This window comes from Anomalospiza imberbis, chromosome 13 (assembly GCF_031753505.1).
Source record: "Anomalospiza imberbis isolate Cuckoo-Finch-1a 21T00152 chromosome 13, ASM3175350v1, whole genome shotgun sequence".
NCBI lineage: Eukaryota > Metazoa > Chordata > Aves > Passeriformes > Viduidae > Anomalospiza > Anomalospiza imberbis.
In genome coordinates this window covers 20,445,767-20,470,988 of record NC_089693.1, presented here as the reverse complement: position 1 = coordinate 20,470,988, position 25,222 = coordinate 20,445,767, and the positions used below count along the sequence as shown (strand labels likewise).

At 41.7% G+C, this 25,222-nt stretch overlaps 1 protein-coding gene across 3 annotated transcripts in view; it reads right to left on the bottom strand.

The window, feature by feature from the left end:
• Positions 1-19,092, bottom strand: part of DAPK2 (death associated protein kinase 2) — a 44,823-nt gene extending 25,731 nt beyond the window's left edge. For 2 of the 3 annotated variants that reach the window (XM_068204484.1, XM_068204482.1), the window contains exons 1-2: positions 18,982-19,092; positions 11,449-11,545 (exon numbers count right to left, since the gene is read on the bottom strand). In XM_068204484.1, the coding sequence (XP_068060585.1) occupies positions 11,449-11,545; positions 18,982-19,069 (185 nt within the window). In that variant the 5' untranslated portion in view covers positions 19,070-19,092. Of the gene's footprint in view, positions 1-11,448; positions 11,546-18,357; positions 18,478-18,981 lie in introns of those variants that run through there. The other variant, XM_068204483.1, reaches the window with a different exon arrangement.
• Positions 19,093-25,222: the final 6,130 nt, after the last annotated feature.

Here is a 25,222-nt window from a genome sequence, read left to right as displayed (position 1 = left end):
GTAATATGTTATAGAATAATTAGTGCTTAAGTAAAATATACATGAAGTAAGTTGTGCTTGTACAAAATATTCTTAAAGTAAAAAAAAAAAAAAAAAAGAGGAAAAAAAACCACAAGCCACAGCTGGGGAAAGATTGCAAAACCACAGATGGCAGCAGAAAGGAAGACCTAATTTACAAACAAAAAAATGTAGCGGAGATGGGCCCTTTCCTGGGACAATCCAGGAGACACCCAAGCGATGAATGCTCATGCTCGAGGAATATCTACAATCATGACAGTCAGAGTCGAGTCGTCAGGGGCACACATTCCAGGACCAGGTTCCCCTAACTCCATGATCAGCATTCTCCACGATGCTTCCCAGAAACAGCTTTGTCCAGCCCAGCACAGAGAAAAGGAGACCACATGAATATGTAAAGCAACAAAAAGAATAGGAGAAGCTCTGCCCCGGGCAGAAAAAACTGTATAAAACTAACCAGACAGAGACAACATGAACAGAGGGGACAGAGGGGACAGAGGGGACAGCGTGAACAGAGGGGATCCGAAGTGGTAGAGTTCGGAGCAGTGTTCAGCCAGCGCCGATCCCGGGCTCGGCACTGTCCCTTTGATTGTGGTTATTGGAGACCGAATCTCGGTCGTGAAATAAAAACTTTTTTTTTTGATTATTAATTCAGCTTTACCATTTATTACCCATAACAAACAGAAGTATTTCCAACACATGCAGGATAAGCTCAGAGGCTGACACTACCGGATAGAGCCTACCTGGACCTCAGTAAAGCCTTTGGCACTGTCCCCCACAGCACTCTCCTCGAGAAACTGGCTGTGCATGGCTTTGACATTGGTCTTTGAAATCTTTCCCAAACTTAATGACACTACGTTTCCTAATTTCTAAAATGATTTTTTCCAAGAAGTTACATTTGTTTCCTTCCAGAAATATTTTGGACAGCTGTTGTCTTGGTTTGGAAAGACAGGTGTCTGCTAAAGAAGGCAGGAGCCTCCCCTGAAATGGCAAAAATGTAGACCCCTTTCCTCCGAGTTGTTATAAATTTGAAATTAAGGGGGGCTCTCAGGCAAAAATATGGGAGCAGGAATAACAGTTCTTTATTAGGGAAGAAAATAAAAAGATAAAATAAACAATGCAGTGAACCAAAACAACACTGACAGAGTCAGAATACAACCTGACACCCTGGTGGACAGGATGTTGGTAGCAGTCCAATTGGAATTGGAGTCCTCCTGGAGTGTCAGGTGTGGTTTTGTTGGGAGCAGTGATCCTGTAGAAAATGGTGCAGTCTTCCTCTTAAGAGGCAGTGCAAGAGGCAGCTGTTCCTCTGGGAAATTCCAGCGCAGAAAAGCAGCGCTCGTTGGCCAGAATCTCAAGACCATATATGCAGGTAGGAATGCTTGGCTCCTCCCTGTGGGCGGAGCATCTCACAATGGGATGTTATAGTTCTTATCAGTCATGCAGTGCCATACAATGGCCCATTATCAGCAGATGCCTCCCCGAGGGAGGATTAATTGTGAAAGAGATAAGGAACAACTGCCCACTTAACACAAGACAACTGCCATACAGATGGCAACTGGAATACATCTTGCTTTTTTTCAGTCTGGGACAGCTGTGCAACAGCCTTATCACACTATAAGCATTCTCAATTGTGGAAACAGCTCACAAGTATGAACAGTAGCAGCTGCATCCTGTCAGTTGTAATATAATTAGTTACAACATCAAATCTGTCCATTAGCAATGACGAATTTATCCCAGCAATGAAGACAACCTATCATCTGCATTGCTACTATCATGTAGGATGTTTGTCACTGAATAAGAACACAGAGACAATATTACTGGATGGCTTTGGAGTCGATTTTCAGAAGTATGCTTTAGAAGAGCACAAGTTCAGCTCATTTAATCATCGTGCACTTCAGGAGAGGATGTGGAAAGGATGTGGAAAGAGTGAAGCTGGACAATCCAGAATACCAGGACAACTTCTTGCTCTTTGTCAAAGTTTCCTTCTAATACTGGTTCTGGAGGGTAATGCTCTGGGGCAGAATGGCACCTGAGAGCAAGAGCAGTGCAGGTGCCAGTCTGGAATGCCGCAGTGCCCAACAGTGCTGCTGCTCCACAGCTTTAGAATAAAGAGAGCCGTTAAGCAACTGCTCGCACAAGTATAGGTTTATTCCACTCTTCCTGTGACGTTCCTGAAACACTGAGTGGCTCAGGAGCTCTTACCAAAACACTGAAAATATATAAGCAAAGTACTGAAATGACAGTACAGGTTACCTGACTCCAGTCAGGCTTTCTGAGGCCCAAGTGGGGAGAAGTCAGGAAGCTGATTCTATCATTTGAGAAGAGCAAAACATTTCTTCCCCAAACACCAAACATACATTCCCTTCCTGCATGTTCAGTCTATTTCTTTATGTTTTGTTCATATTCAACTTTATTTAATTCATTAAAGAATTCTAAAAAATATGATGATGCTTTAGTTGTTAAAACTTGAAATTACCATAAAAGACATGATATATGTGAATATATTAACAGATGCACTTTAGAATGAAATATGTTTTCAACAAGTTCGTTGAAAAGTAAATGAACCTGGCAAAGGACAGTGCTCTGGCATTCTGCCAGTCAAGAGGTGACACAACTCCCTATATGAGCCAGGACAATTTACTTAGGAACAGATTTCCAAGGGATTTTAGGCAGCCTTTCATTCACTCTTTAATATTAATTAGGTTCCTACATGCTTAATGAAAAGTAACACCTTTGTCCTTCTGTACCTAATTTCCCCAAGTCTGTAAAATACAGTTAATACTACTGGAAAATGAAATAACATTATACGGGGTAAGGATACAAATTAACTTCATGTCTCTAGGTATCACTAGATATCTAGAAGTTCAATTATAATAATTATATAATATTAATTATCAATATATAATTATAATAATTCATCTTTTATTCACTAGGTGTTCCTGCACAAGAATACATGACCTGAAAGGTAGCTAAAATAAAACCGAACAGCACCTAAAACAGTTTTTAAATGCTTAAATTCACAGGAAGTACTGTGACTGCATGATAGTTTAAAAATACTAAAAATATATTATGAAATCATCCTGTGTACATGCATGAGTTAATAGACATAAACATAACCACAATGTTATATATGTATAATTCGTGCAGTTGGGGTGCATGTAATAAACTGTAGTTATAAATGTTATACACTGTAGCCATAAAATGTTTTAGAGTTACTGTAAGCTGCCGAGCAAGTTGCCAGGCACCTAATTAGCATTTAAAAAGCTCTAATTAGCATTTAAAAAGCCCTAGCCAGCAGAAAACAATAGCCGAAAAGCTGGCTATCAGGCCACACCCAAGCAAATCACAAGCAGGTGGCAGCGAAGCGGAACCTTCACTCCACATCAGGAGGAAAGAGCAGCAGGAGGAGGACACCTGGGCTCATCACCAGCTGATGATCTGCTGTGCAGAAGACATCAGCGGCCAAAATGCCTTCTCTGTGAGAGAAGACTGCATGAATATGCAGCTTGCCACAATGACTTATAGCCAAAGGCGGAATAAAAAGTATAAAAACCCCCGGCAGAAATACAATGGTGCCCAAACTTGAGGAGGCACTGATTCTGTCGGTTTGCACCCAGAGCTGCTCTGTAGACTGTGGGCGAATTCGAACTCTAAATTGATACGCGATTGCAAATAAATTTAATTATTAATTATTAATCCAGATTGGCTTGTCTCTATTTATAACAACAATAATAGTGTTTCGCCAGTCTGAACACAGGGCTTCTCTACATTCAAGGCTGGTGTGCTTAGTTCAGCAGAGGATAATTCATTCTCAGTTACGTTCATTGTTACTATGTCAGCAGTTTTGTTCACCATGCATTTTTCCCACTATTAAATTTGGACTGGTCTTAACTGGTCATCTCAAGCTTAGAAAGTCTGCATCTTACTACTTTTCCATCTTTTTCATTCCTATTTATTTTTCTTGGAAAAATATACTAGCAATTTTATCAATTTATGGTTGTTTTTTTTTTGCTAACTTTCAAAGCAAAGCCCTGGAGAATTCTTGCTGAATTTGAGGAAAACATATTTTTCAGCCTTTTTTTTTTTTTTTTCCAAGTGATTAAAGCAATTGCTCAACCACAGTTTTATTAAACTAAATACTCTCCTCCCTCTTTGCTTACACTTCAGAGATGACTTCTATTGTAACTGCACTGAGTACTCTTCCCAGCAGAGAGGACAGGAGTCTGCTTGGAACAACACTGAGAATCCATTTTTATGCTTTCAGTTCATTTATGAAACAGAGATCAACCAAAGGCCATCCAAGGTTCACAAAATATATGCATAAAAGCATATATATATATATATATATATATATATATATATATATATATATAGAGGGTTTTTGCAGGAATTATAGTGTAATCACAACTATAAAGATGTAAAAGCCTTCTGTAAATGACAAAAAGTTGCAGTATATTTTATTTTTTACTATTTGTTTTAGACTAAACCAGGATTTTGGTACAGCAGAAATTTAACCTACACTGTAAATAAATAGGAAGTCAAATAGCACAGCATTTATTAAGGAATTAGAGTAGGACAGTTGAAACAGTAAATCAGAAATTCTATGGGAAGTCACTGAAGGGAAAGTATCTGCTTCTGTAAGGCTTTATGGAATAAAACTAAAAAGAACCCCAAAACCTTCTTTGTTAGATACTCTGATGGCACCTCTTGTAATTTCATAAAGAGTTTTTTAAATAAAACTGTCACAAATGTCACTGTACTTCTGTTTAAGCTTCAGATAAAACTGAGTTTTGGTTTCCTTGTTTGCTTTTCTTCCTCCCCACCCCAAACAAAATGCAGAGGAAGTGGTTACCTCTCCTAAAGCAACTACACAGAACCTAAACTACCAGATGTAAGATTATAATAGAATGATCCAAACTTTTTTAAATAGAGCACTTACCAGGAATTTTGCTGGACTACTAAAAAGTTGAAGAAAGAAAAAAAATCAGCTGCAACTTTTAAGCACGTTAGCATTTTCTGTCACAACTCATGTTTTACTGATTGTGTAGTGCTTTAGAGCACAGTGACTTTGGGGGATAAGTTTCAGTATTCCTGAAGGGAAGTGCTGAGCACCTTTGAACATATCCTGTCTTTGATAAAATCACTGTCTGGCACCTTTCATCCCCATCTCTCTGAACTCACACAAAGATAGATACACACCCTGATCCAAAGTTGATCTCTGTGTCCAGTGCCAGAAAAGAGTCAGAAGAGTAGAAGAATATTGACTCTTAACAGAAGGATCTGGTTTACTGGAATAAGTAGAGAGCAGCTTATTTGAAATTCAAAGAAAGTTTGATAAATCTAATGTTTCTGAACAGTGCTGTGAAAAATGCATATTTTATGATTGGTTTTTGCAAATATTAAAATGAATATTATATGTGTAATGTTGGAAAGTATAAATTCTCTTAAGTAGTGTGTTAAATATAGTTTTAGGTTATAACATAATGTTAAAATAGAAACTATGAGATGTAAGATTTTTTTTTTACTAGCTTAAGAAAAGGGATAAGATAGTGAAAAAACTCTTCGCACAGAGGTAACAGGGACAGAGCACACAAAGAGTTACGGCCTCCTTATCAGAAAAGACAAACATTCTTCCACCTTCTCTCTGTCTTTATGGAACCACCAGGATTAAGGGGAAGAAGTTGACAAAAACCAGGAAAGTTCTTAATTTGCAAGGAATTTATGCATCATGTATGAGATATATGAATATGCAACAGGCTGTTGCTTTTAAGGGTTATTCCTTCGTTCACAAGGCATGTTTTCAGCAGCTTAGTGCCCAGAAACATCCAGACATCCGTAATTCTTTGCTCTTTATAGTCTCGTAGTGTCCTAATCCTCATTGTCCAAATTTTTATTACTCTAATTTTATTACTATTTTTAATAACTATTTTATTATTAATAAACTGTTAAGATTTTAAAAAACAAGTGATTGGTGTTTTTCACAGTGCTATGAATTATTGCAAGCTTTCAGTACAGTAACACAATGAATACCTTAAACACCTTGTGGGGTTCTTAGCTGTGAGTCACAACTAATTGTGTCACCTACTGAATCGTCAATAGCATCTCCTGGAACTGTTCAATGTTTTTGGAAATTTCCCAATCCTGCAGTGGCCATCAAAGTGGCCCTTATCAGCTCCTCTTGAAACTGGAGGTGCAGAGTCAGCAGTGAGAGAGCACAAACCCAGTTCTGACAAGTTCCCGACAGCCTGGCAGGCTTTTTGTGTAGTCTGAAGCTCAAGAATAAAATGCTTATGATGAAAAATCTTCCCTGCTTATCAGACTTAGCTTTTGGATTGAGTATCAGTGCTCTGAGAGGCAATGAGCAGAGTGCAGAGAGCCAGGGAAGGTCACAGCTGACTCATGCTCAGCGGGAATAGCTGATCTGATAAGCTGTTCCTCTCACCATGTGGAGCAACAGCAGGACAGACGTAATGCACATAAGGAAGGTTAGCACATTGCACCTGGGTGTGTAAAGGTCCAAATACACCTAGATATGGACTGAGAGTAATAGGCCCAGAAGCACATGAATTGTAAGAAGGGAAAAGTATTGCAGTCAAATAGTTAAATGATTTTTCTCCTTCCCCGTATATCAAACAGATGGAAACTATGCTGGCACTTCATTCAAGACTTTAGGAAATTATCTGTAAGGCTAAAACTGCAAAGAGCTGCTGAAACTCCCATGTCACTGCTCAGCTATTAGCAGGTCTTTACTCTGGTTCAAACTGGTGTAGAGTGCTAACAAGGATTAACAGATGTCACCTGAGACCTTGACCATCAGACAAGTACCTGTGAGCTCTATTCTGCATCGGTGCTAACAATTTGTCCAATGCTTTATCATTGTTAGAATTTGAGCTGCACTATGTTTTTTCATATGCATTTTTACTCTCAAATAATATTTTTAATTTTAAAAGTATGGAATTAATACTATACAGAGTATATTTTCTCAGCTATTGAAATTTCCATCTGCTTTCTAGTCCAATGCAAAATGGAAAAATAAGTTTTATTTTTACAGAAACGGCAAAACAAAGACTGGGATTAATATTCAATGTCTTTTTCCTGGGATTAATATGTTGCTTAATACTCAGTGTTAAATACATTACAAAATTTGAGCTTTGTGACAACTACCACAGAGGTCATCATCTCTAATGCTACTCTCAAAGCCAGACACGGACTGAGGAGATACACTGAGATAATTTCCATCATCAAGGTGGATGATGATGATAAGGAATGTGTGACTTCGTTATAAAGTAAGGCCAAGGCCAGCTCTTCTCTGTTACTGTAGGTAGAGCAACTTTGTTATTAGGAAAAAAACAAACAACAAAACTTTCAATTTTCTCTGCACTTCCTGTAACAAACGTTTTATTTTGGAAACAATTAAGGTAGCTTTGAAAACTAATAGGGAAATCTGCTAGAAGGACTAAAAAGAAAAAAAATCAAGAATAGTGACTGCATCAGAGAGCTGATAACAATCACAGTGATAGTGATCAAGTTCCAGATGCCAAAACTGTTCTAGCAGAAGATTCACACACATGAAACGTGACTTACAAGATTTGCAACAAGAAACATTAAGGGAAATGCTGGGTAGTCCTCAGGAACAAAATTAACATTTTGCATCAATCACAAAGACCTGCTTTTTGTGTGTTGTAAGACAAAATAATCCACAGCTATTCTTCAAAATTTAAAGAACTAATTCAAAGTGCAAACTAATGAAAAAACAGAGTTAAAGTTCACGTCTGAGAAAGCACAGTACTGAGCAATCTCTACAGTTAGAAAATACATTCCTGGTATGATGATACTGTGTGGTGTGAGTTAACGGTAACTTTACCAGCTGCAACCACAGCTCTCTGTTTAGCAGGAAGAGTCCAGCTAGCTGGGGGCCATGACTTTTTTATTGTAGATTTCCAGGTTCCTGTCCTGCAAAGAACACCTAGGTTATCTCTGCTTTTTGTTTTCACTACATAAATAAATACTTAGTTACACTGTCAGAACAGCAACTTGTGCCAGGCTCCAAGGTCCTATTATCACTGGTAAAATGCTGCATTTGCTGTCCTTTAAAGCTTCACCCAGAAAATGGGGTATCTCCTTGCTCAGAGAGCAGAGTTAATCCTCCACACACAAGCACAGAGGAAGCAGCTGGAGCTGGGGAACTACAGGAGGCATAACAAGCCACTGATGAAAGATGGAAGTTGGCTTTAACCATGAAACCACAGCCCAGGTCAGTAGGGGCTGAGAAACTGGAGGCTCAATTATGGCCAAACTAATCAACAGAAATCACAGTGGTTATTTTCTGCATGAAGGCATTGACTGGCCCAGGAGATGAGGAATGAGCATAGCTCCCAGTTACTGAGACAGGCAAGAAACTGGAGTGGCAGATGGTAAAGCTGGCTCACACTGTGGAAGAAGGCAGAGCCCCTTCCCTACAGTGAAAGGACAACAGTGAAGGAAAGGGGGAGACTTCCATGCCCAGAAATATCACTCCAACATTTGTCTGTTTTTCTGTTAAGTGCGAGTCCTTGCACGCTGCAGAGCTGAGCTGCAGGAGCAGGACACTGGCCCAGGACAGCAGTGCCAGGCCCACACAACCCTGAAGGAACACACTTTCTCAATGGGCACTGTTATAAAATACTTTGGGAAAAGCTCCATGACACTTCCTACCCTCAGCCCCAACCTGGCATGTAACAGTGGCACTGCCCAGAAGGCACAAATGTCAACAGCTCTCACAGCCTGGCTGGCACCACATTTAGGTAATAGATTAATGACTCTATGATACATCCTTTTATAAATCACACTGCACATCTCAAATTCCAGTACCTACCAGCACCATCAATGTTTGCTAGTACAGCTGGAAAGGGCTCCTGCACGTTTGTACAACACTTTTTGTTCAGTGAGCCACAACTACCCATCCAAAACAGAACAACTGAAACATTATATTAAAGGCTTTCCAGTGAGCTTTATTGCTGCTGCTTTCCTGGAAACTATATCCCTAGCTCAGTAGGACAGTTCTTCTTTCTCTGGGTCTACTCTGCCCCTGATTTAAGACTTTCCATTCTTGGTTGTCTCCAGCTGTCACATCCCTTGCCACAAGCAGCAGCAGTTATATGACCTGCTGCACATTCCCAAGAACACAAGTTAGTCTTCACTTCTTCACAGTTTTCAAGGAGTATTTCCACTGATTTGTCATGGCATTACCATCCCTGCAAATGGGTTAGGCCAGGACCCTCCTCAAAATAGCCCAAACTGTTAAAGCTGTATTATTTCTTTATAATGTTGAAATTTGCTAAATTCACTTTAGAGAGTCGTCTTTTTAAGCTTCCTTTCAGCTATGGCTAGAGAACCTCAGTCCCCACAGACTTGAAAATGACTGATACTCTCTTGAGGGAAGCAACACAATTATATAGGTATATTTGAAGTATTGCACACATTCAGCACAGCTTCCCAAACAGAGCTGCTATAACGAACAAGGCCATCAGCAAGTTGTCTCTAGGGCCACATGCCTGACAGATTGCTCCCTGTGTGTATCCTTTCAAGAATTTGAGCAACAGAGGTTGGTATAAGATGAATATTTGAAAGACTGACGGAATGTTGGAGCTAAGCAGCTGGTCAGAGCACACAGCTGCAGCCGTGGAATACCTGCTCCTTTCTCTGCAAAATGCCTTCTCTCACACCCCTGCCTTGGCACACAAGATAACTGTGTTGACAACTCCTTCTGAGCTGCTTCCAGCTCCACAGGGACTCGGAGGATGAGCTGGCTGGGCAGTGCCTGCCCACACTGTCCATGTGCAGGGTTTGACATGGCGGGAGCTGGGGAGCTTTGCTGTGGTCACCCTCAATGCTGCACAGTGACAGGAAGTGCTGTTGGGGAAGATGAAACAAGAAGGCCTTATAGATACGATTGCCTAGCAGGGGATTGGGAAAGTGCAGAGAATGCAAGCCAGTTTGAGATGAAAATGAGCTTTGAAATGACAGACCTTGGTTGCTAAGTAGCTGGTGGGCAGTGGTGTAGCCAGTGGAAGATAACTCCCCCCTTTCTTGACCCACAGACAAAGCAAAGGGTCAGATAAATTGTTCTGTCTCATTCCTCAAAAGTGTAGAATTTATCTCGCACTTGTAACCCTCCCCTGAAGTATGATGTGTCTGTAATGCCATTGGTCCAAAGTCCTTTTCCGCACCCACCTTCAAGCCCCCTTGATAAGGTGTACCCAAAAAAACAGGGCCATCTTTATCTCCTTTCTCTTTTGCCTCTTTCTCTCTTGGACCCTCTCACTATCTTGCCCTGCCCCCACTCCTTGGGGCCTGCTTTGGGCTGTGCCTGGCAGCTCCGAGTGGGGCCCCCACAATAAACCATATATCCTAAGACCGGGCTCTAGAGATCTCTCGTGTCTGCCTGTCCTGACCATCCTGGACCAGCCCTCGCCACAAAGTACCTCCTTTTATCACCAGACCAGAGTTCAGGCTTTGCAGTCTGTGGTGGGAGCATCCTTTTCTGAATGCTGTGCAAAGGCTTTCAGATACACAGGTGCTGGCTCTGTCAGTGAGATCCTCTATTTTATCTCATGGCTGAATCCCAGCTAGAACAAGCACTAGGCCTATGTTAACAACTAGTTTTGTTCTTAAGAAGTGACAAACTCAGTGAGGAGGACAAGAACAGGACTCTTAACAGATGTTGTTTGAAAACATTTGTTTTGTGACTTTGCTGCCAGAATGATAATAAATGAATCCTTTAACCTACCTCTACCTGTTAGTAACTAACAGCTTGTTGCAAGCTGAACTAATAAAAGGCATCTGCAGGTTCTAAGGGCATCGGTCAGCATTGGAAAAGATCAGTTACTGCAATCTGTCCAGCATGTTAACTTCCTGCTAGCAAAGCAAGATACCATTTGTCACCGGCCCTCAAAACCTGAAAGTGAAAATACACTGACAAAGACAGTGTGACATTATACATGCAGCCTGAAGAAGAGGGCTGCTGTGACCACACAAACCTTGACCAGTCTCTCTGGCTGATTCAAGCAGCAATGACTAGCCCTTGCCAGATTGTTTCAGCTACACTTCTCCATTAAAAATCCCCAATATCCATCAGCTTGGAGAATGATGTTCATCATCTCAAAAGATTCCCAAAACCAATTCAGAAATCAAAGTAAAAATAAATTACTCAGTCTCCAGTTTCTCATTTTAGTAGTTTGTTTAACCTACGGCCTCCTTGGTTAAAAACCACACCTCTTACACCCTGCATGCACACAGTGAATTTCTTTACTGCTCACTGTAGTCTTTGTCAAGGTGTGTGTTGCTATTGTAGTATATTGTAACTGATCTAGGCTATCATGCAGAAGGAAGTAGCAAATACCTTAATGAGTCAGCTTTTAGAATCACATGGTGTCACCACGATGACCTTACCTTCCCAGCTCTTCCCCAATTTCGTAAATGTCCTCCACCTTCTGTTGCTTGAAGAAAGCCATACTTGGTCTTTCATTGATACTCAAGGATGATGCAACTAGAATATTAATGAAGAATGACATTCATTACATCTTGTAAGAGGCTAAGTCTCAGTAACATACATTTGTGGTACAGGCACTTTGGATCCATTGCCGCTCATTCATGGCCAAAGTTACCACTGATCAATCAAAATAACTAATACAGCAGTCTCAGCCAAATAGTGAGGGTTCAAATCTGGAAAGACATGAGCACCTTTAAGTGAAGGAGATTGTTGGCCACCACTGAACTACCCAAGAACACAACTAACTGGCAGCACAGAACACACCAAGAAACACAAACGTGATGAAAAGAAAATTAATTAATAATTTGATAAAGTTCTGGACAATAAAGCCTCCACACTACACTAAAGAGAGTGAGCACAAGAACTGTATTACAGACTCCCTCAGACAGATCCTCACCCAGGGAGACCAGGAGGCAGAGCTTTCTTTTTCTCAGGTCAGGCAGTGCTCCTGAAGCACACAGGCAGAAAAGCACACAGACATTTGAACTGCTGCTGGGGAAAAAAGTGCTGATTCCTTCTCCAGTGCTTTCAGTACATCTTCCATCACGCACAGTAGATGTTTCAAACGAGAAGGACACCACCAGCATCTGATACAGGTGTTACTCTGTGTAACCGTGCAGCTTGTTTCCTGAACACAATCTTTTAAACTGATAACCTCTGTGAGCTCTGAAAAGACAAGCTTCACACTGGTGCATTGGAGCATCTGTGCATTATGCTGGGCTGCTTCTGGATGAGGAGCAGATGAAAACTCACATTATTCCTTGGGATACACCCCCACAGCAATGTATGTTATGGTAACAGAATAGATTTGAACAGAATAATTGGCCAGTCAGGCCATGAACTATTTGCTGTTTCCTATGGAGATGAACACTGGCATTATGCCCAATGGCCCAAATATCCACTGTTTAGATCAGAACATGTAAAATAGCTCTAAGGCTTCTAGCAGCACAATAAAATCTAACTACATTGAGACATATAGTTATTCTCACACATCTCTACACTCCACAGCATATCTTGTCAATGTAATGTGCTTTGCTTCATGAATCCCAGGTGCTGCTTCCTTCAGATGCACTGGGAACTTCCAAGTTCCTTATCTCTATACAGCTCTTGCAGACTTTTAAATTGCAGTCATTGGCATCTGAGTGGTGCATATTGTGCAGCATATTTCACAAGCAAACAAAGCTCTATTTTGATCCTTTAGAAATAAGTTCAATTCAGTGTTGCAAGAAGATTCAGCAGACCTATAAAACAAGACTAAATATCAAAGAGCAATTACAGTATTCCTGTCAAACTGAAAGGCACACAAATTGAAGATTTATCTCCAACAAAAGTGGATATCGTGATGAGAAAATACATTGTAAAAATCTAACAATTCCTCAATACACACCCAAGCTGTCGTCACTCACGTCAGAAAAATGATTGGTTGCTTTGTTTGCCCCAGCCCTTTTTACAAACCACTGGCTTCTAATACATGGGTGGCATGTTGAGTATCAATTCCTTTCCAAATATGCTCCTTCTTTTACTTCAAAGGAACAGAACGTCTCCTAGCGCTTCCACATAAATGTACTTTTTAGTTGATGTTAGCAAAACCTACACATTAGGAGAAAAATTCTTTGATTGTTTTATGTCAAGCAGAAGGGCTACTACATCAATGCTTACAGCCACAGATGATGTCAGACGACGATGATGTTCTGATGTATAACTGATGATTTCAGCTATACATCAGAACTGCAACCCGTGCCCTCTGAAGGTGTGTATCTGCACACCTCTGGGGTGACAGGCATGCTGTGGTGTGACATGACTGACCCGCACCTGGCACATGACCCAAACACGCCCATTTCTGCCATATGTCAGAACTGATCATTTCATTACACACTTGCAGGTGCCTTGGTGGAGGAGACGGAGATGCAAGGCATCCCTCACATGCTCTCGAGAGCAGCCTTGCTGGAAGTCTGCACTGCACATGGAATGGCTCAAGGGCTCTGCAGCTGCTGCATTTCTATTAAAACACCTGCTCCAACCCCAGTTTCAAAGCTCTGTAATGGAGACAAATGTGCCTCCCTTGCCCTCCTGTGTAACAGTGTTTTAGCAATGATCTCTCTGGCTACCCAAGGCAAGCAAGAGAAACTGCACAGGTTGCGACACTGAAGCCCACGGTAAGCACCACACTAATAAAATATATGGTAGAAACCAACACTTGCATTGGTGAGCATGATGCACTGCAATGTGTGTTATTATTTTCCCACTTTCTATCCTGGCTTTGTTGATATTTTCATAGTTTTTCAAGGTGAAGCCAGGTGAACTGTTCTGTTAACTCTGTTGCTCAATAATTTCCTTCCCAAAACCATGTTCATGCTTGGGATGAAAATGCCTATTTTACTTTTCAATGAAAATGAGCACCTCAAATTTCACTTTGTAAGCAAATTACAAAGTGATTTATGCAAAGTGAAAAATACTTGAAGTATTCTTCAAGCAACCTTTCATAATCTCACCGAAAGATCATTGACCAATATTGCTCAGATCTTGAAACTACAGTTATAAATGCTTCAGTCATATTTACAAGAATGAGGACATTTCTGAGCTATTTGATCCTAAATTTGTATAATATTGCTTGCTATTGTTCAAAGCAGAATTTTCTTAAGTGTTGCCTGCGCTCAGCCTTTACAGACTTCAAAAATGCAAGCAAAGGACAAAGCCAAGCCTTGCTGAAAACCCAAACCTTTTGCTCACCTTGAATTGCAAAATTACATTCTGAGCACATGCAAGTACAGGAAAATGCCCAGGTAATAAGAGATGCTGCTGAGACTTGCCCAAAGATTGTAAATCCCTCAAGCTGACTACTCCCTTCATCAGAATCCAAGGTACATGGTTATAAACAACATTAATGCAAACACACCTTAGAAGTCATTGTTTTAAGAGAGAGTTCATTGCCATTCAGAAGAGCACATTAAAAAGGTTGCTTTTTAGTGGGGAACCTACCCAAAGTGCCTCTGTGAACAATCACTTCATGTTTGATTGACAAGTTCACTCATTTCCCAGTATCCTCCACAGAACACAGCTGATTCTGCAGGTAAGCAGAATCCATGCAAAAATAACCAGGAAATTCTTATCCCTTCTGCTGATCTCTTAACTTACACCCATTTCTACAGAGGCCAAAGCACTAAGTTAAATCGCCTAAAAAGGACCTATTCAAGCCCAGTGTCTTGCTTCTGAAGGCTGCTCAACATTGTGCTGTTGAAGGCTGTTCAACATTCAACAAAACTGTTGCACAACGTTCAGACCCCCAGTGGTACCTCTGATGCGCCGGTGTTTCCCTTGTCTATCACTTCATGTTATCCTATCCTGCCTTCCACAGATATCTCTCCCTGGCTTTCACCCAACAGTCACACTAAGCAAATGCCCAAAATAGATCATACACTTGATGACCCAAAGCAACTGTCACTGGCACAGCACAAGTGGGTAAGCCAATGAAAGATAACCTTCATACACTTAAAATTCATCTGAAATAGAAGTGCCATTCACAAGCATGAATGCTACCCTTCTCTCACCTTAGGGAACTAAGGTGATTTCATTTTCAAAGATTTCTTGTACTACAAGGTTTTTGTTGGACACCATTTACAAATACAGAGCACAAGTACATCAAGCAGGAATGAGAGCTTTTTTTTTTTTTTTCCTAGTCAGGTGGTGATTTTTCTTATGGTGGCCAGTGAAGGCAGGCAGAATTAGAGACAGACATTCATCTTGGACTCAGACAAAAAAGTTGTTCAGGATCTGAGGAAAAAGCAACAGCCAACTTTTTTCCTGATACACACCTTATGCTAACACTTCAGGGGCATGTGCCCAAACAATACCACAATCCAGTGAGTCAGGGCCATTCCCATCACTTAGGAGCTGCACCAGAATTCATTAAACCCAGGATGATGAAGGTATCTGCTTCAGTGAGTTTTGAATCAGACCAGAGCTTAATTGCTCCAAGGCAAGCTCAGCAGAGGAGATGAGCTTCTGTGTCCTTTCACAGAACATGCCATGTCTATCCCCCAACCATCCCCACGTTGGGCCCATCTCTCCTCTCCTTGTCTCTGCTCTGGGATTCCTCACAGTGAGCATTTTCATATGAAGGCCAGCTTCTAACTCAGCATTTATATTGCCATGTTTCCATAATGATAGTCTATAGTATAATATATGTTTAGTATAAAAACCTAACATTTCACCTTTATTGCTGTATCCAACTCTCCTTAACATAGGCCAAATACCACAAGGCAGCAAAATATTGCTTATCCTGTGTGAATAATTTCACTATAGACATGGAACAAAGCTGTAACTAACCCAGAAATAGGATACAGGCTCTGAGATGGCAATTTCAAGCACTAAGAACATGTCCTGGCTCATCTCTTCACATTCTTCCTAAACTCTGCCCTATCATAAAATAGAATCATATTTACCCTAAGAAATCACAGTTTCCCACTGTGATCTAAGGCATATATTTACACACACATGCTTTACATCAGTACAATCCCTGGATAAAGACAATTTTATTGCAGAAAAAAAGGGCCTTTTTAGTGCAGCTTGTACTTTGTGTAAAGGACATCAATCTACAGAAACCCACTCTTCTGTAGAGAGTGACAGAATCCCTCTCAAGAGGAGCAGAAGTAAGTTCTATTTCTCTTCTCTAATGAAGTTTTCCCTGCACAGGTTAAGCCAAGCCTGTCATTAACAAATTTTGTGACAAAGAGTGACTGGTTTATACACCTCAAACCCACGTTAAATGTCCACCCACCAGTAAACAAGAGCAGAATACAGAAATCAGAGCTGAGAAGAAAACTGTTGGAGCACTTCCCTTAACAACAGCCTTGCATTTTTTTTTCCTTAGGGTTTCTTCTGTCCTAAGGAAACGAGTTTCAAGTGACTGAGGTAACAGCTGAATAATCTGAATTTCTCAAGTATACCTGACATGAGCTGAATCATTAAACCCTTGGCCAAACTCAGAAGCATTCCCCCTGGCATGCTTTTATATTACAAAAGATTAGTTACACTAAACCAAAATCTCAAACCCATTAGAATAGACCAAAGTAAAAACCTCCCGAATGAACTGTTTTATAACACTGAAAAATGACCAAAACCAATTTAGAATCAAAACCAGACTGTTTTAAATTAATGAACTGGAAAACCACCAAAACAAAACCAAAAAAAAACCCATTAAACAAATTAAAGTTATATTGTCTTCTATTTTTGGTGTTTTAGGCTAAAACTAAACAGATTTTTATAAGCATTAAGGTATTTTCTTCTTTCACTTTCATTCCTTTTTTCGCCTTTCTTTCTGTCTCTTTTCTTTTATCCCACAAAAGACTATGCAATTGAAATAGCAAAAAAAAAAAAAAAAAAAAAAAAATCCCAAACAACCCAAGTGGGTTTTACCTGCTGCTTTCAAATAAGCATAGCACAGTTAAAAGTTCTATCAATTTCAGCAAACCCTTATTTTCACTGAAACATTTTCCCGTCAGAAAACAAAAGTAGCCTAAAAATTCTTCTGCCAGGAAATTGAGGCAACTTTTACTACCTGCGTGTCTATAAAAAACACAAAACACACCGACCATCTGAGCAATTCAACTCCATTACAGAATCACTGCTCCTGCCACTGACGCTCAGGGGCTGCCTTTCTGACCTCCCAAATTTACCCTGCAGTAATTATACGTGTGGCAAATGACCCAAGACTATTTCCAAGCCTCCGCTTCAAGCACAGTACAAACCACATTGGCTCTGCAGTTAATTTCAGCTCCCCAGCTCCCGGCCAAGGTCAGGGACCCCAAAGCCCGGCGTGACTGAGCAACGAGCTGGGTGGGAACAGAGCCTGGACGCGCAGGGCAAGCCCGCAATGCCAGGCACGGCGGTACGGCACCGGCGGAGCCCCGCTCCCCGGCCCTGGGGCGCCTTCCAGGATTACTGATGAACATAATTCACATCACTACCCCAAAGCCAAGGGAGACCTCGCCTCTGCGATCTGCGTTTCCTGCACCAGCAATTGAAAGGCACAGGAAAGTCTGAAAACAGCTGATGTTTCAAAAAAGGGCCAGAGATGAGCGTTTCTCACACGCACTAAGCAGGTGAGCACTGCGATTTTGGTCCTTTTGCAGCTGACTGATCGGTCAAAGCAGGAGCAATTGCCACAGATTTTCACCCTCTAACTCACATCCTTCTTGACTGTCCTCCACAAGGATGCAGGCCAGCCAAACCAGCCCCCTCCACCGTGCTGTGTTGCTCCAGGACCCCCGGCCCACGGGCCAGAGGAACAGGTGTAAAGAAACCCAAGTGAAGCTGCTTGAGGGAAAAGGCAGGAAGAAACTTGCGAACAAACGATGGAAGTTGCACAGCATTCACAGTGTCCCCGATGGCGTCAGACAGGAGCAGCGGCAGACAGAGCGGCGTGTAACACCAACAGGGGCACTTGTGGAACCGCTGCATTGCCCGGCCCCTGCGGGACCTGCTCGGGGTAAAGGACAGCTGCTTGCGGCGGGGATGCTGCGGGGAGCTGCCTTTGCCCCCGGCTGGCGGCTGCAGGCACACACAGAGCCAGCGCAGACACCGTGAAGAGGCCGAGGGTCCGCACCCCCCCGCCCCGAGCCCCGCGGGAGGGACCCGCCGCCGGCCCCGGAGCTGCCCGGCCAGAGGGGCTGCACAGCCGCGACACCTCACAGGCGGGACACGGAGTGGAAGCGCCGTGAGGGCGGCTCAGCCTAAGGAACGGACACAGAGGAACACGGAGAAGGGAACCTGCGGAGGCACCGCCAGCCAAGGCAGCAGCGCCCACTTACCGCGTCCGCCGGGCTCCCTGAGCACGCCGGGTCAGGTGGGGCCGGGCCGGGCCGGGCGGAGGCTGAGGGGGCGGCGGGGCCGGGCCGGGCGGAGGCTGAGGGGGCGGCGGGGCCGGGCCGGGCGGAGGAGCCGCAGCGAGGAGCCGCGGAGGGAGGGGCCCGGCCCCGCGCTCCGCCCAGGGCAGCGCCGTGAGGAGAGGGCGGGCGGTGCCGGGCTGGCTGCAGGGGCAGCGCTGCAATCGCTCTGCTCGCAGCAATGCTGTCGGGATGGCACTGTGGGGCCGATGCAGCCTGCGGAGCACCCGGCACCACCCCGACTGTGCCAGCTTCCACTCCCCCTGATGGGATGCAGATACCTCAATCTGGACCAGTCCAAAGCCTTCCAGTCCGACACAGTTCAGCCAGGCTGACTGGGGAACATCTCAGATGTAGAAGATCCTGGATGTACTAAAGCAAGATGTTTCCTTGCTTTAGTACATACAGGATATGTGAAAGCAGTACTAAGAAAATAAGGCTGAGGAAGCAATTCCAATGGAGAGGCACTTAAGTTGCATAAGCCTTGGTTCTGTATTCCCTACAAACCGAAACACAAGCCTGGGTTGGTTACTGCATAGTCAAACTCACCATTACCCAGTGAAATTGCCCGTTGTTTCAAGTGACCACTGTGACAGAGCGCAGGTTCCCAGCCCTCCCCGTGCAGCTCAAGCTGCATTCACATGCACTGCTGTAACAAACCTCTGCCATCCTGCTTCCCAAGCTGCCAGAGCCCAAGTGTTGCCTTCCAACGACATCCTTCATCTGTTAACTCTCCTATCATAAAGACATCCCCAAAACCTGTAAAACTAGATTTTCTCCGGCTTTATTTGACACACAGTAATCACAGTAAACACTCTTAGGTCTCCTTACATTCTTCTGGGCAACTTAATACCCATCATTTGCTAATGAGAAATAACGTGGATTGTTCACACCTTCAAAATAAATTACAAGGACCAGGTTGCCTTCTCTTCCAATCCTCTATGTGATTAAGGTAACACAATGGCAATGGCAAATTATCATACATAAGCAAGCAGGATGTTTTCCTTTGCCATATGGTGTGAAGATAGCTAAATTTAAGAGTGATTTATTCTAGGCAAGTACCTAAAGGCAGTGTTTTTTATTATCACAGTGAAAAAGAATCTTGGCTTGTCCCAAGTCAAGAGGACTGAACTGTGCCCCTGAGTGCCCGCCCTGGGAGTGGTGTTCACAGCCCATGAGTTCCACGCAGTTCTTCCAGCTCCAAAAGGAACGTGGCTGCATCTGATACTACACAGGGTGGAGAACAGGAAATAGGAGCAACAGCAAATGTTTCAAAGGGCAGTGGAAGCATTCAGAACTCTCACAAAGGGAAATAAAGAATTTAATTTCTCATCTTTAGTTCTATAATGGGATATGATCATGTGGAAGTCACAGGAATCATATTACAAAATTCTCAGAGCAAAAGGGCACATGAGGAAGGCCACCATTTTTGTTTGCTCCTAGCTGCAAGGAAGGGAACAAAACACCCTGAGAGGCTACAACTGCTTTTCAAACTGGGACAAGCTCTCCGTAGACTATGAATAACCTCACTTTGAATAAAGGTTTCCAAGAGCAGCAAAGGTAGATTGAATCCCACCCCTGCTGCCATGTCCATAGGGTTTGCAAGCCCAAATACAGGTTCTGCCTAATTAGGATGTTGCTCTTTCATGCTTCTGTAGTTATTCACCCTTAAAACACTAACTTCAAGACTTCTTTGTAACATCTTTGGATGAAGGTAAAAGCCTTTATGTGCATACAGAGCAAGAACAGAAAACTCAGACCTGAGCAGTGTTTCAAGTAGGGAGCACCAGCAAACACTGCAGCCACACATTTGCCAGCCTCCTTTAGAAGTGACGAAGTAGGAAACCCATACCTTATGGATTCCAAACATGTTCCAAAGGGGGAGTTCCAGGATCAAAAACCAGAAGAATACCACCTGCATTTTTTAAAACAGACAAATAGCAATATTCCACAGTTTAATTACCACAGTGCCTGAAGACATCACTGATTCCATTCATCAGCTCAAACCTGACACCTTAGGGGCAACTCACTGCACAACCTAGGTGGTTTCTACACACCAAAGGGACATTGCATTTGAGAAACAAAGGCAGGATGCAGCTGCTCAAGACCAGGGTAAGCTTAGTTGGCCAAAGCCATCTTAATTTACGAGACATACTCTACTATTGAATGTTGTAATTACTGGAGATAGATATTTTTAATAACTGTGTTTGTTAAAATCACATTCAGTATATATCCTGACTTTTGCTTTCTAGTCTCATGGTCTGAAAAGCTGGCACTACATGTGGGCATCCTTGAACTGTAGACAAATGTGGCTTTTACAGCTGATCATCACAGTGAAAATACCACTCTGCTAACTTCTGATTGAACCTTTTACCTTGTTTTTCCAGGGGGGAAGTTTCCAAGGCAGAGCACACCCTTCCTTTGCATTATCTGAGGGAACATACTTCATGTGTGAGAATGTTTAAAGCTTCAACACTACATGGATTCTGCTTTCTGTTGAGGTCAAGGAGCTGCAGATAAGGAAGCTATGTTTAGCACTTCTGAAAATCCCAGAGAAGGAACACCTGATACCTTGTAATGCCAGCAGATTCAGTGTTCTCTGCATCCCTGAGGCAGCCAGAGCACAGTGAGACTCTGCAGGTATTTGGTCTTGGTTCAGCTGTGTTTATACTAAGTTATGCATTTCTTAGGAACAAGGTTTTTAACATACATCAGCCACACTCACATCCTTACTGCAATCCCACTGAGAGCAGATGCTTCAAACTTAGTTCTAAGGAGCAAATGGGAGTCTCAGCTGTTCTTTACAGGCCTCAGCAGCTGCTTAGGGCAATACAACCTACTCAAGCTAAACATGCCAAGTATGCAATTGAGGACACTGCTCCCCATGCACTCTCTTCCCAGAATTTTCTGTTTATTTCTCTGACTTAAAATTTTCAGTATACAGGACACAAGGTCCTTAGGCCATAGTTGTGTTCTGCTTCAACTGCTGATCTCTATCCTGTTTTGCACCCCCTTTGAACAGATTTCCAGCTGTGCCAATATCTACTCCTGTAACAGCTTGCCATTCTGTAGCAGAGCCAGAGGACAAGAACTGTGCACTATTCACCTCTGCTATCAAAGATAGGCTTGGATATGCAATTACAGTGATGTCCTAACTCTTCTTCCTTCCTCCCTTACATTTAGCTATTAAGTTATATCTCTGAAGTAGCTGAGGTATTCCCTCTTTAAGGGACTCAAGCAATTCCAAAATGCAAAATTCATATCTGAAAGACAGATAGTGAGACTTGATTTCCAAAGTAATTGAGCACTTGGTTAAATTTTCAAAACAGCTGAAATTATTTATTTGACTACAAAAGACTGTGTCAGAACATCAGTATCAAGCCTCCTAAAGAAGCTTTTGGGGTGTCAGGAGATATTATACAAATATGTTTCCCAGAAAGTGTGTGAACTCAGAAAATTCTTGTCAACACTCATGCAAATTTTGTCTCCTCCCCCTCTTCTCCCAAGAAATGAAGGACACCAATGACAAGTCTACCCAGTCAGCATCACATGCATGAAACATGTCTATTCACATCTTCATGCTTCAAAGCCAAATTTACATGTATGTTCCTTTACAGAGATTCTCTAAGACCTCATTATCAGACAAAAATGCAAGCTCTACCACTGGTTTGTTCTGATGACACCTGTAGATATTTCCATCTGTTATGGGAAAAAAAGAACAAGAACCAGAGCAATTTATAAAGTAATAAACAATTTATTTCTTCTTTACATCAATCGTCATGAAGATAACATCACTTATGTTAGTGATTCAAATTTCTTGTATCGCATATTGCTGATTTTTAACATGGCACTTAAGGGAACAGTCACTTAAACAGCTATACAATGTCATTAAATTAAACAATTTGCCATTTCTCAGTTGTGCGTCTGAACATCCAACTCTATCAAATTTAAGACCATTCACTCACTTCTGATGTTTTAGAATGAATTTTAAAAAATCTTTCCCTTTCTGCTGAAATATCTTACCATGTATACGAACACTGAAGGGAAGGGGAGAATCTCTCACAGAAGACACCGAAAGGGCAACAGAAAATCCTTTTTATTGATTACATAGCTGGTAAAAAGAAGACCACCAAACAATGTGATAACACTGGATGATAACACTACCTGTACACATATACAGGTCAAGCTGAAATACTGTGCAGTTCTAATAACTAGAGGTGTAGTGCACCAATTTTTTGCCTATTTAACAGAAGATAATAGACCCTTTTAAACAACTAATGAAGAGTTTCACCAGGAAGCCATGCACACATGAATAGAGATGGAGGAATATTTTGCACAATGCAACTTCGTGGTCTGGATTACATCACTTATTCTGGGAATCACCCATGAGGAACTCTGCACGTTATGTGCAAGGCCTTGAAGTTAAAATATTATCTTGGCAGTTCTTATGTGCATGAACAGGTCAACTGCCCACTATCTGGCTGGCATGAATGGTAAACCTCATGCACCACCTCAGAAGCTCACACACAAGCACAAACCCTTGGGATCCATGCAGTTCAGCTTTGGCAGGCCACTGAGGCACACTGTATTTTGGCCTGGTTTCATCAGGTTTAAATACTGCCTGTGTATCCTGCATGTCCCTGATGAGTTACTACTCTCCAAGGTAACCAGATTTAAGCATCACTAGAAAACAAAGTCACACAATAACATTTGCAACAGCTAGCAAGGCAAGCTCCCCTGATGTTACTTCCTGCTATACACATCTTATTTTTGTTCCACAGAGACTTCTAGTGGCCAGAGGTGAAAAGCCTATACAATTTTTTGACCTATTAGCTCATCATTAAATCAGCAACAAGGCTTAACAAAATGAAGCCAACAGCTTGCTGGGAACTCGAGCATAACAGCATCGACTCATTTCTTGTCTGCAAGCTGACAGAATACCCAGAGACAACACGACTTCCACGGGATTCCTAACATTAATGGGTAACAGTCACAACATGGCAGAAGAAACAGAGCTACTTAGCTTTACTGTACAACTGGAAAAAACTTAATAGAATGAAACACAGCAACACATGCGCACACAAACTGAACCATCAGCACAACTCTAACAGAAATGGTCCTCTAATATTGCAAGTCGTATTTTGTCAGCTAAAGAACTTCCCAAACCATTGCCTTGAAACTTAGTTTTATCTTCACAACCCGAACACTTCAATGGAATCGGTCTGAAAACATCTCTTCAAGTCATAGGACTAGTTCATAGCGAAGACTCAAAGCCAAAGAAAAATGGATTTTAGGAATAGGGTAAGTACAAGTATCTAAATTCTTCACCTTACTATTTCACTTGTGGTCACTGAAAGGAAGATCTTTACCTTAAAAAAGAATTCATTTAACACTTGACAGCATCATTAAAACAAACATACAAACAAAAAGCCTGCATTACATATTGATTTAGAGACCAGCTCTTTCAAAATCAAGACAGCATAACTAGAAAATTAGAAAACCTGGTCCCATTTTTGTATTCAAATACTAATTGTAAGTAGAAAAAGAATACAGTACATGCAATAATATCAAAACCCTGCCCTCCAGTAGACAACCAAAAGTAACTAGGGAATAAGAAAAAAATCCCTAGCTACTGCCTACCACAAACAACGTAGGGGACATTTCAGAAGACTAGTAACATACAAATCATGATGATCACACCATCAGTTACTCATTGACAAGGATTTGCTGGCTAGGTAAAAATTATGTGTCATACAGGAAGCATAAATTTCATATCAAAAGTAGTCCTCTAAGTTACAACTTCACCTCTGATTAAATAGTTCCCTTCCATATAAACTAACTTATAATATGCTTACTTGAAGAAGGCTACAACTATATTATCTAAAATAAATTTTTTTAAAAGTGCTGTGAAAGAGAAGCAGGATTTCTCTCTGCCCACACTTAAGTTGACTAAAACAGTTACACAATTATACCCAATAAAGTACTACTACTTCTAGAAAACCAAAACAAAACACATAAAATACAAGCTTGATGCACTTGACTCTTCACAATGATTAGTTTTCTTTTTTGCCAATTAACCACTTCCCCAGAGCTTGGTGATTGGCTGCCTAGTATTTGAATCCTAGTTTTATCATGACACATTATAATCAATACAACATTCTGAAAATCCAACAGTTCAAGAAAAATCATTGCAAAAGTCCAGAGAATAGCCAGCAAGAAAGAAACCCTCCTTCTCCCCAGAAACATTTATGAGCACTGCTAGTCACCAACTGAGAGAAAATGGTCCCAGGTAACACTTCCACAGCAGAAACACTACAGCTCAACAGCCCAGATGTTGCTCCTTACAGCTGTCTTGCAGGAAGTGCATCCCACACTCACAGTAAAGCTGAGTACATTAGGAGAATACTGCATTTTTCTGTTGAAAAAGGATCTTCAGTTCCTGTGCGCACATTGTGACCTTTAGGTTTCGTTTGATTGATTGGTAAATATTTGTTTTATGAACCCAGTCACTACCACTATTGTACAACAGTTCTACAATCATGCAGAAAGAATGCTGTGTTTCTTCTTAAAGAGCAAGACTTCACCTTAGGTCCTAAAGAGGAAGAAGCATTAAAAGAAAAGGAAAAAAAAACCCAACAAAAAAACCCTCACAGAAACAAAAACCATAACGAAACAACCCTTCAACAGATATGCAAAAAATTAGTTCCTAAAGCATGGTACTCCTGTGAGAAGCTCCATTCTTTCAAAATATCTGGAGTTTGGTTGTGGCCTTTTTGAACCATTGCAATCA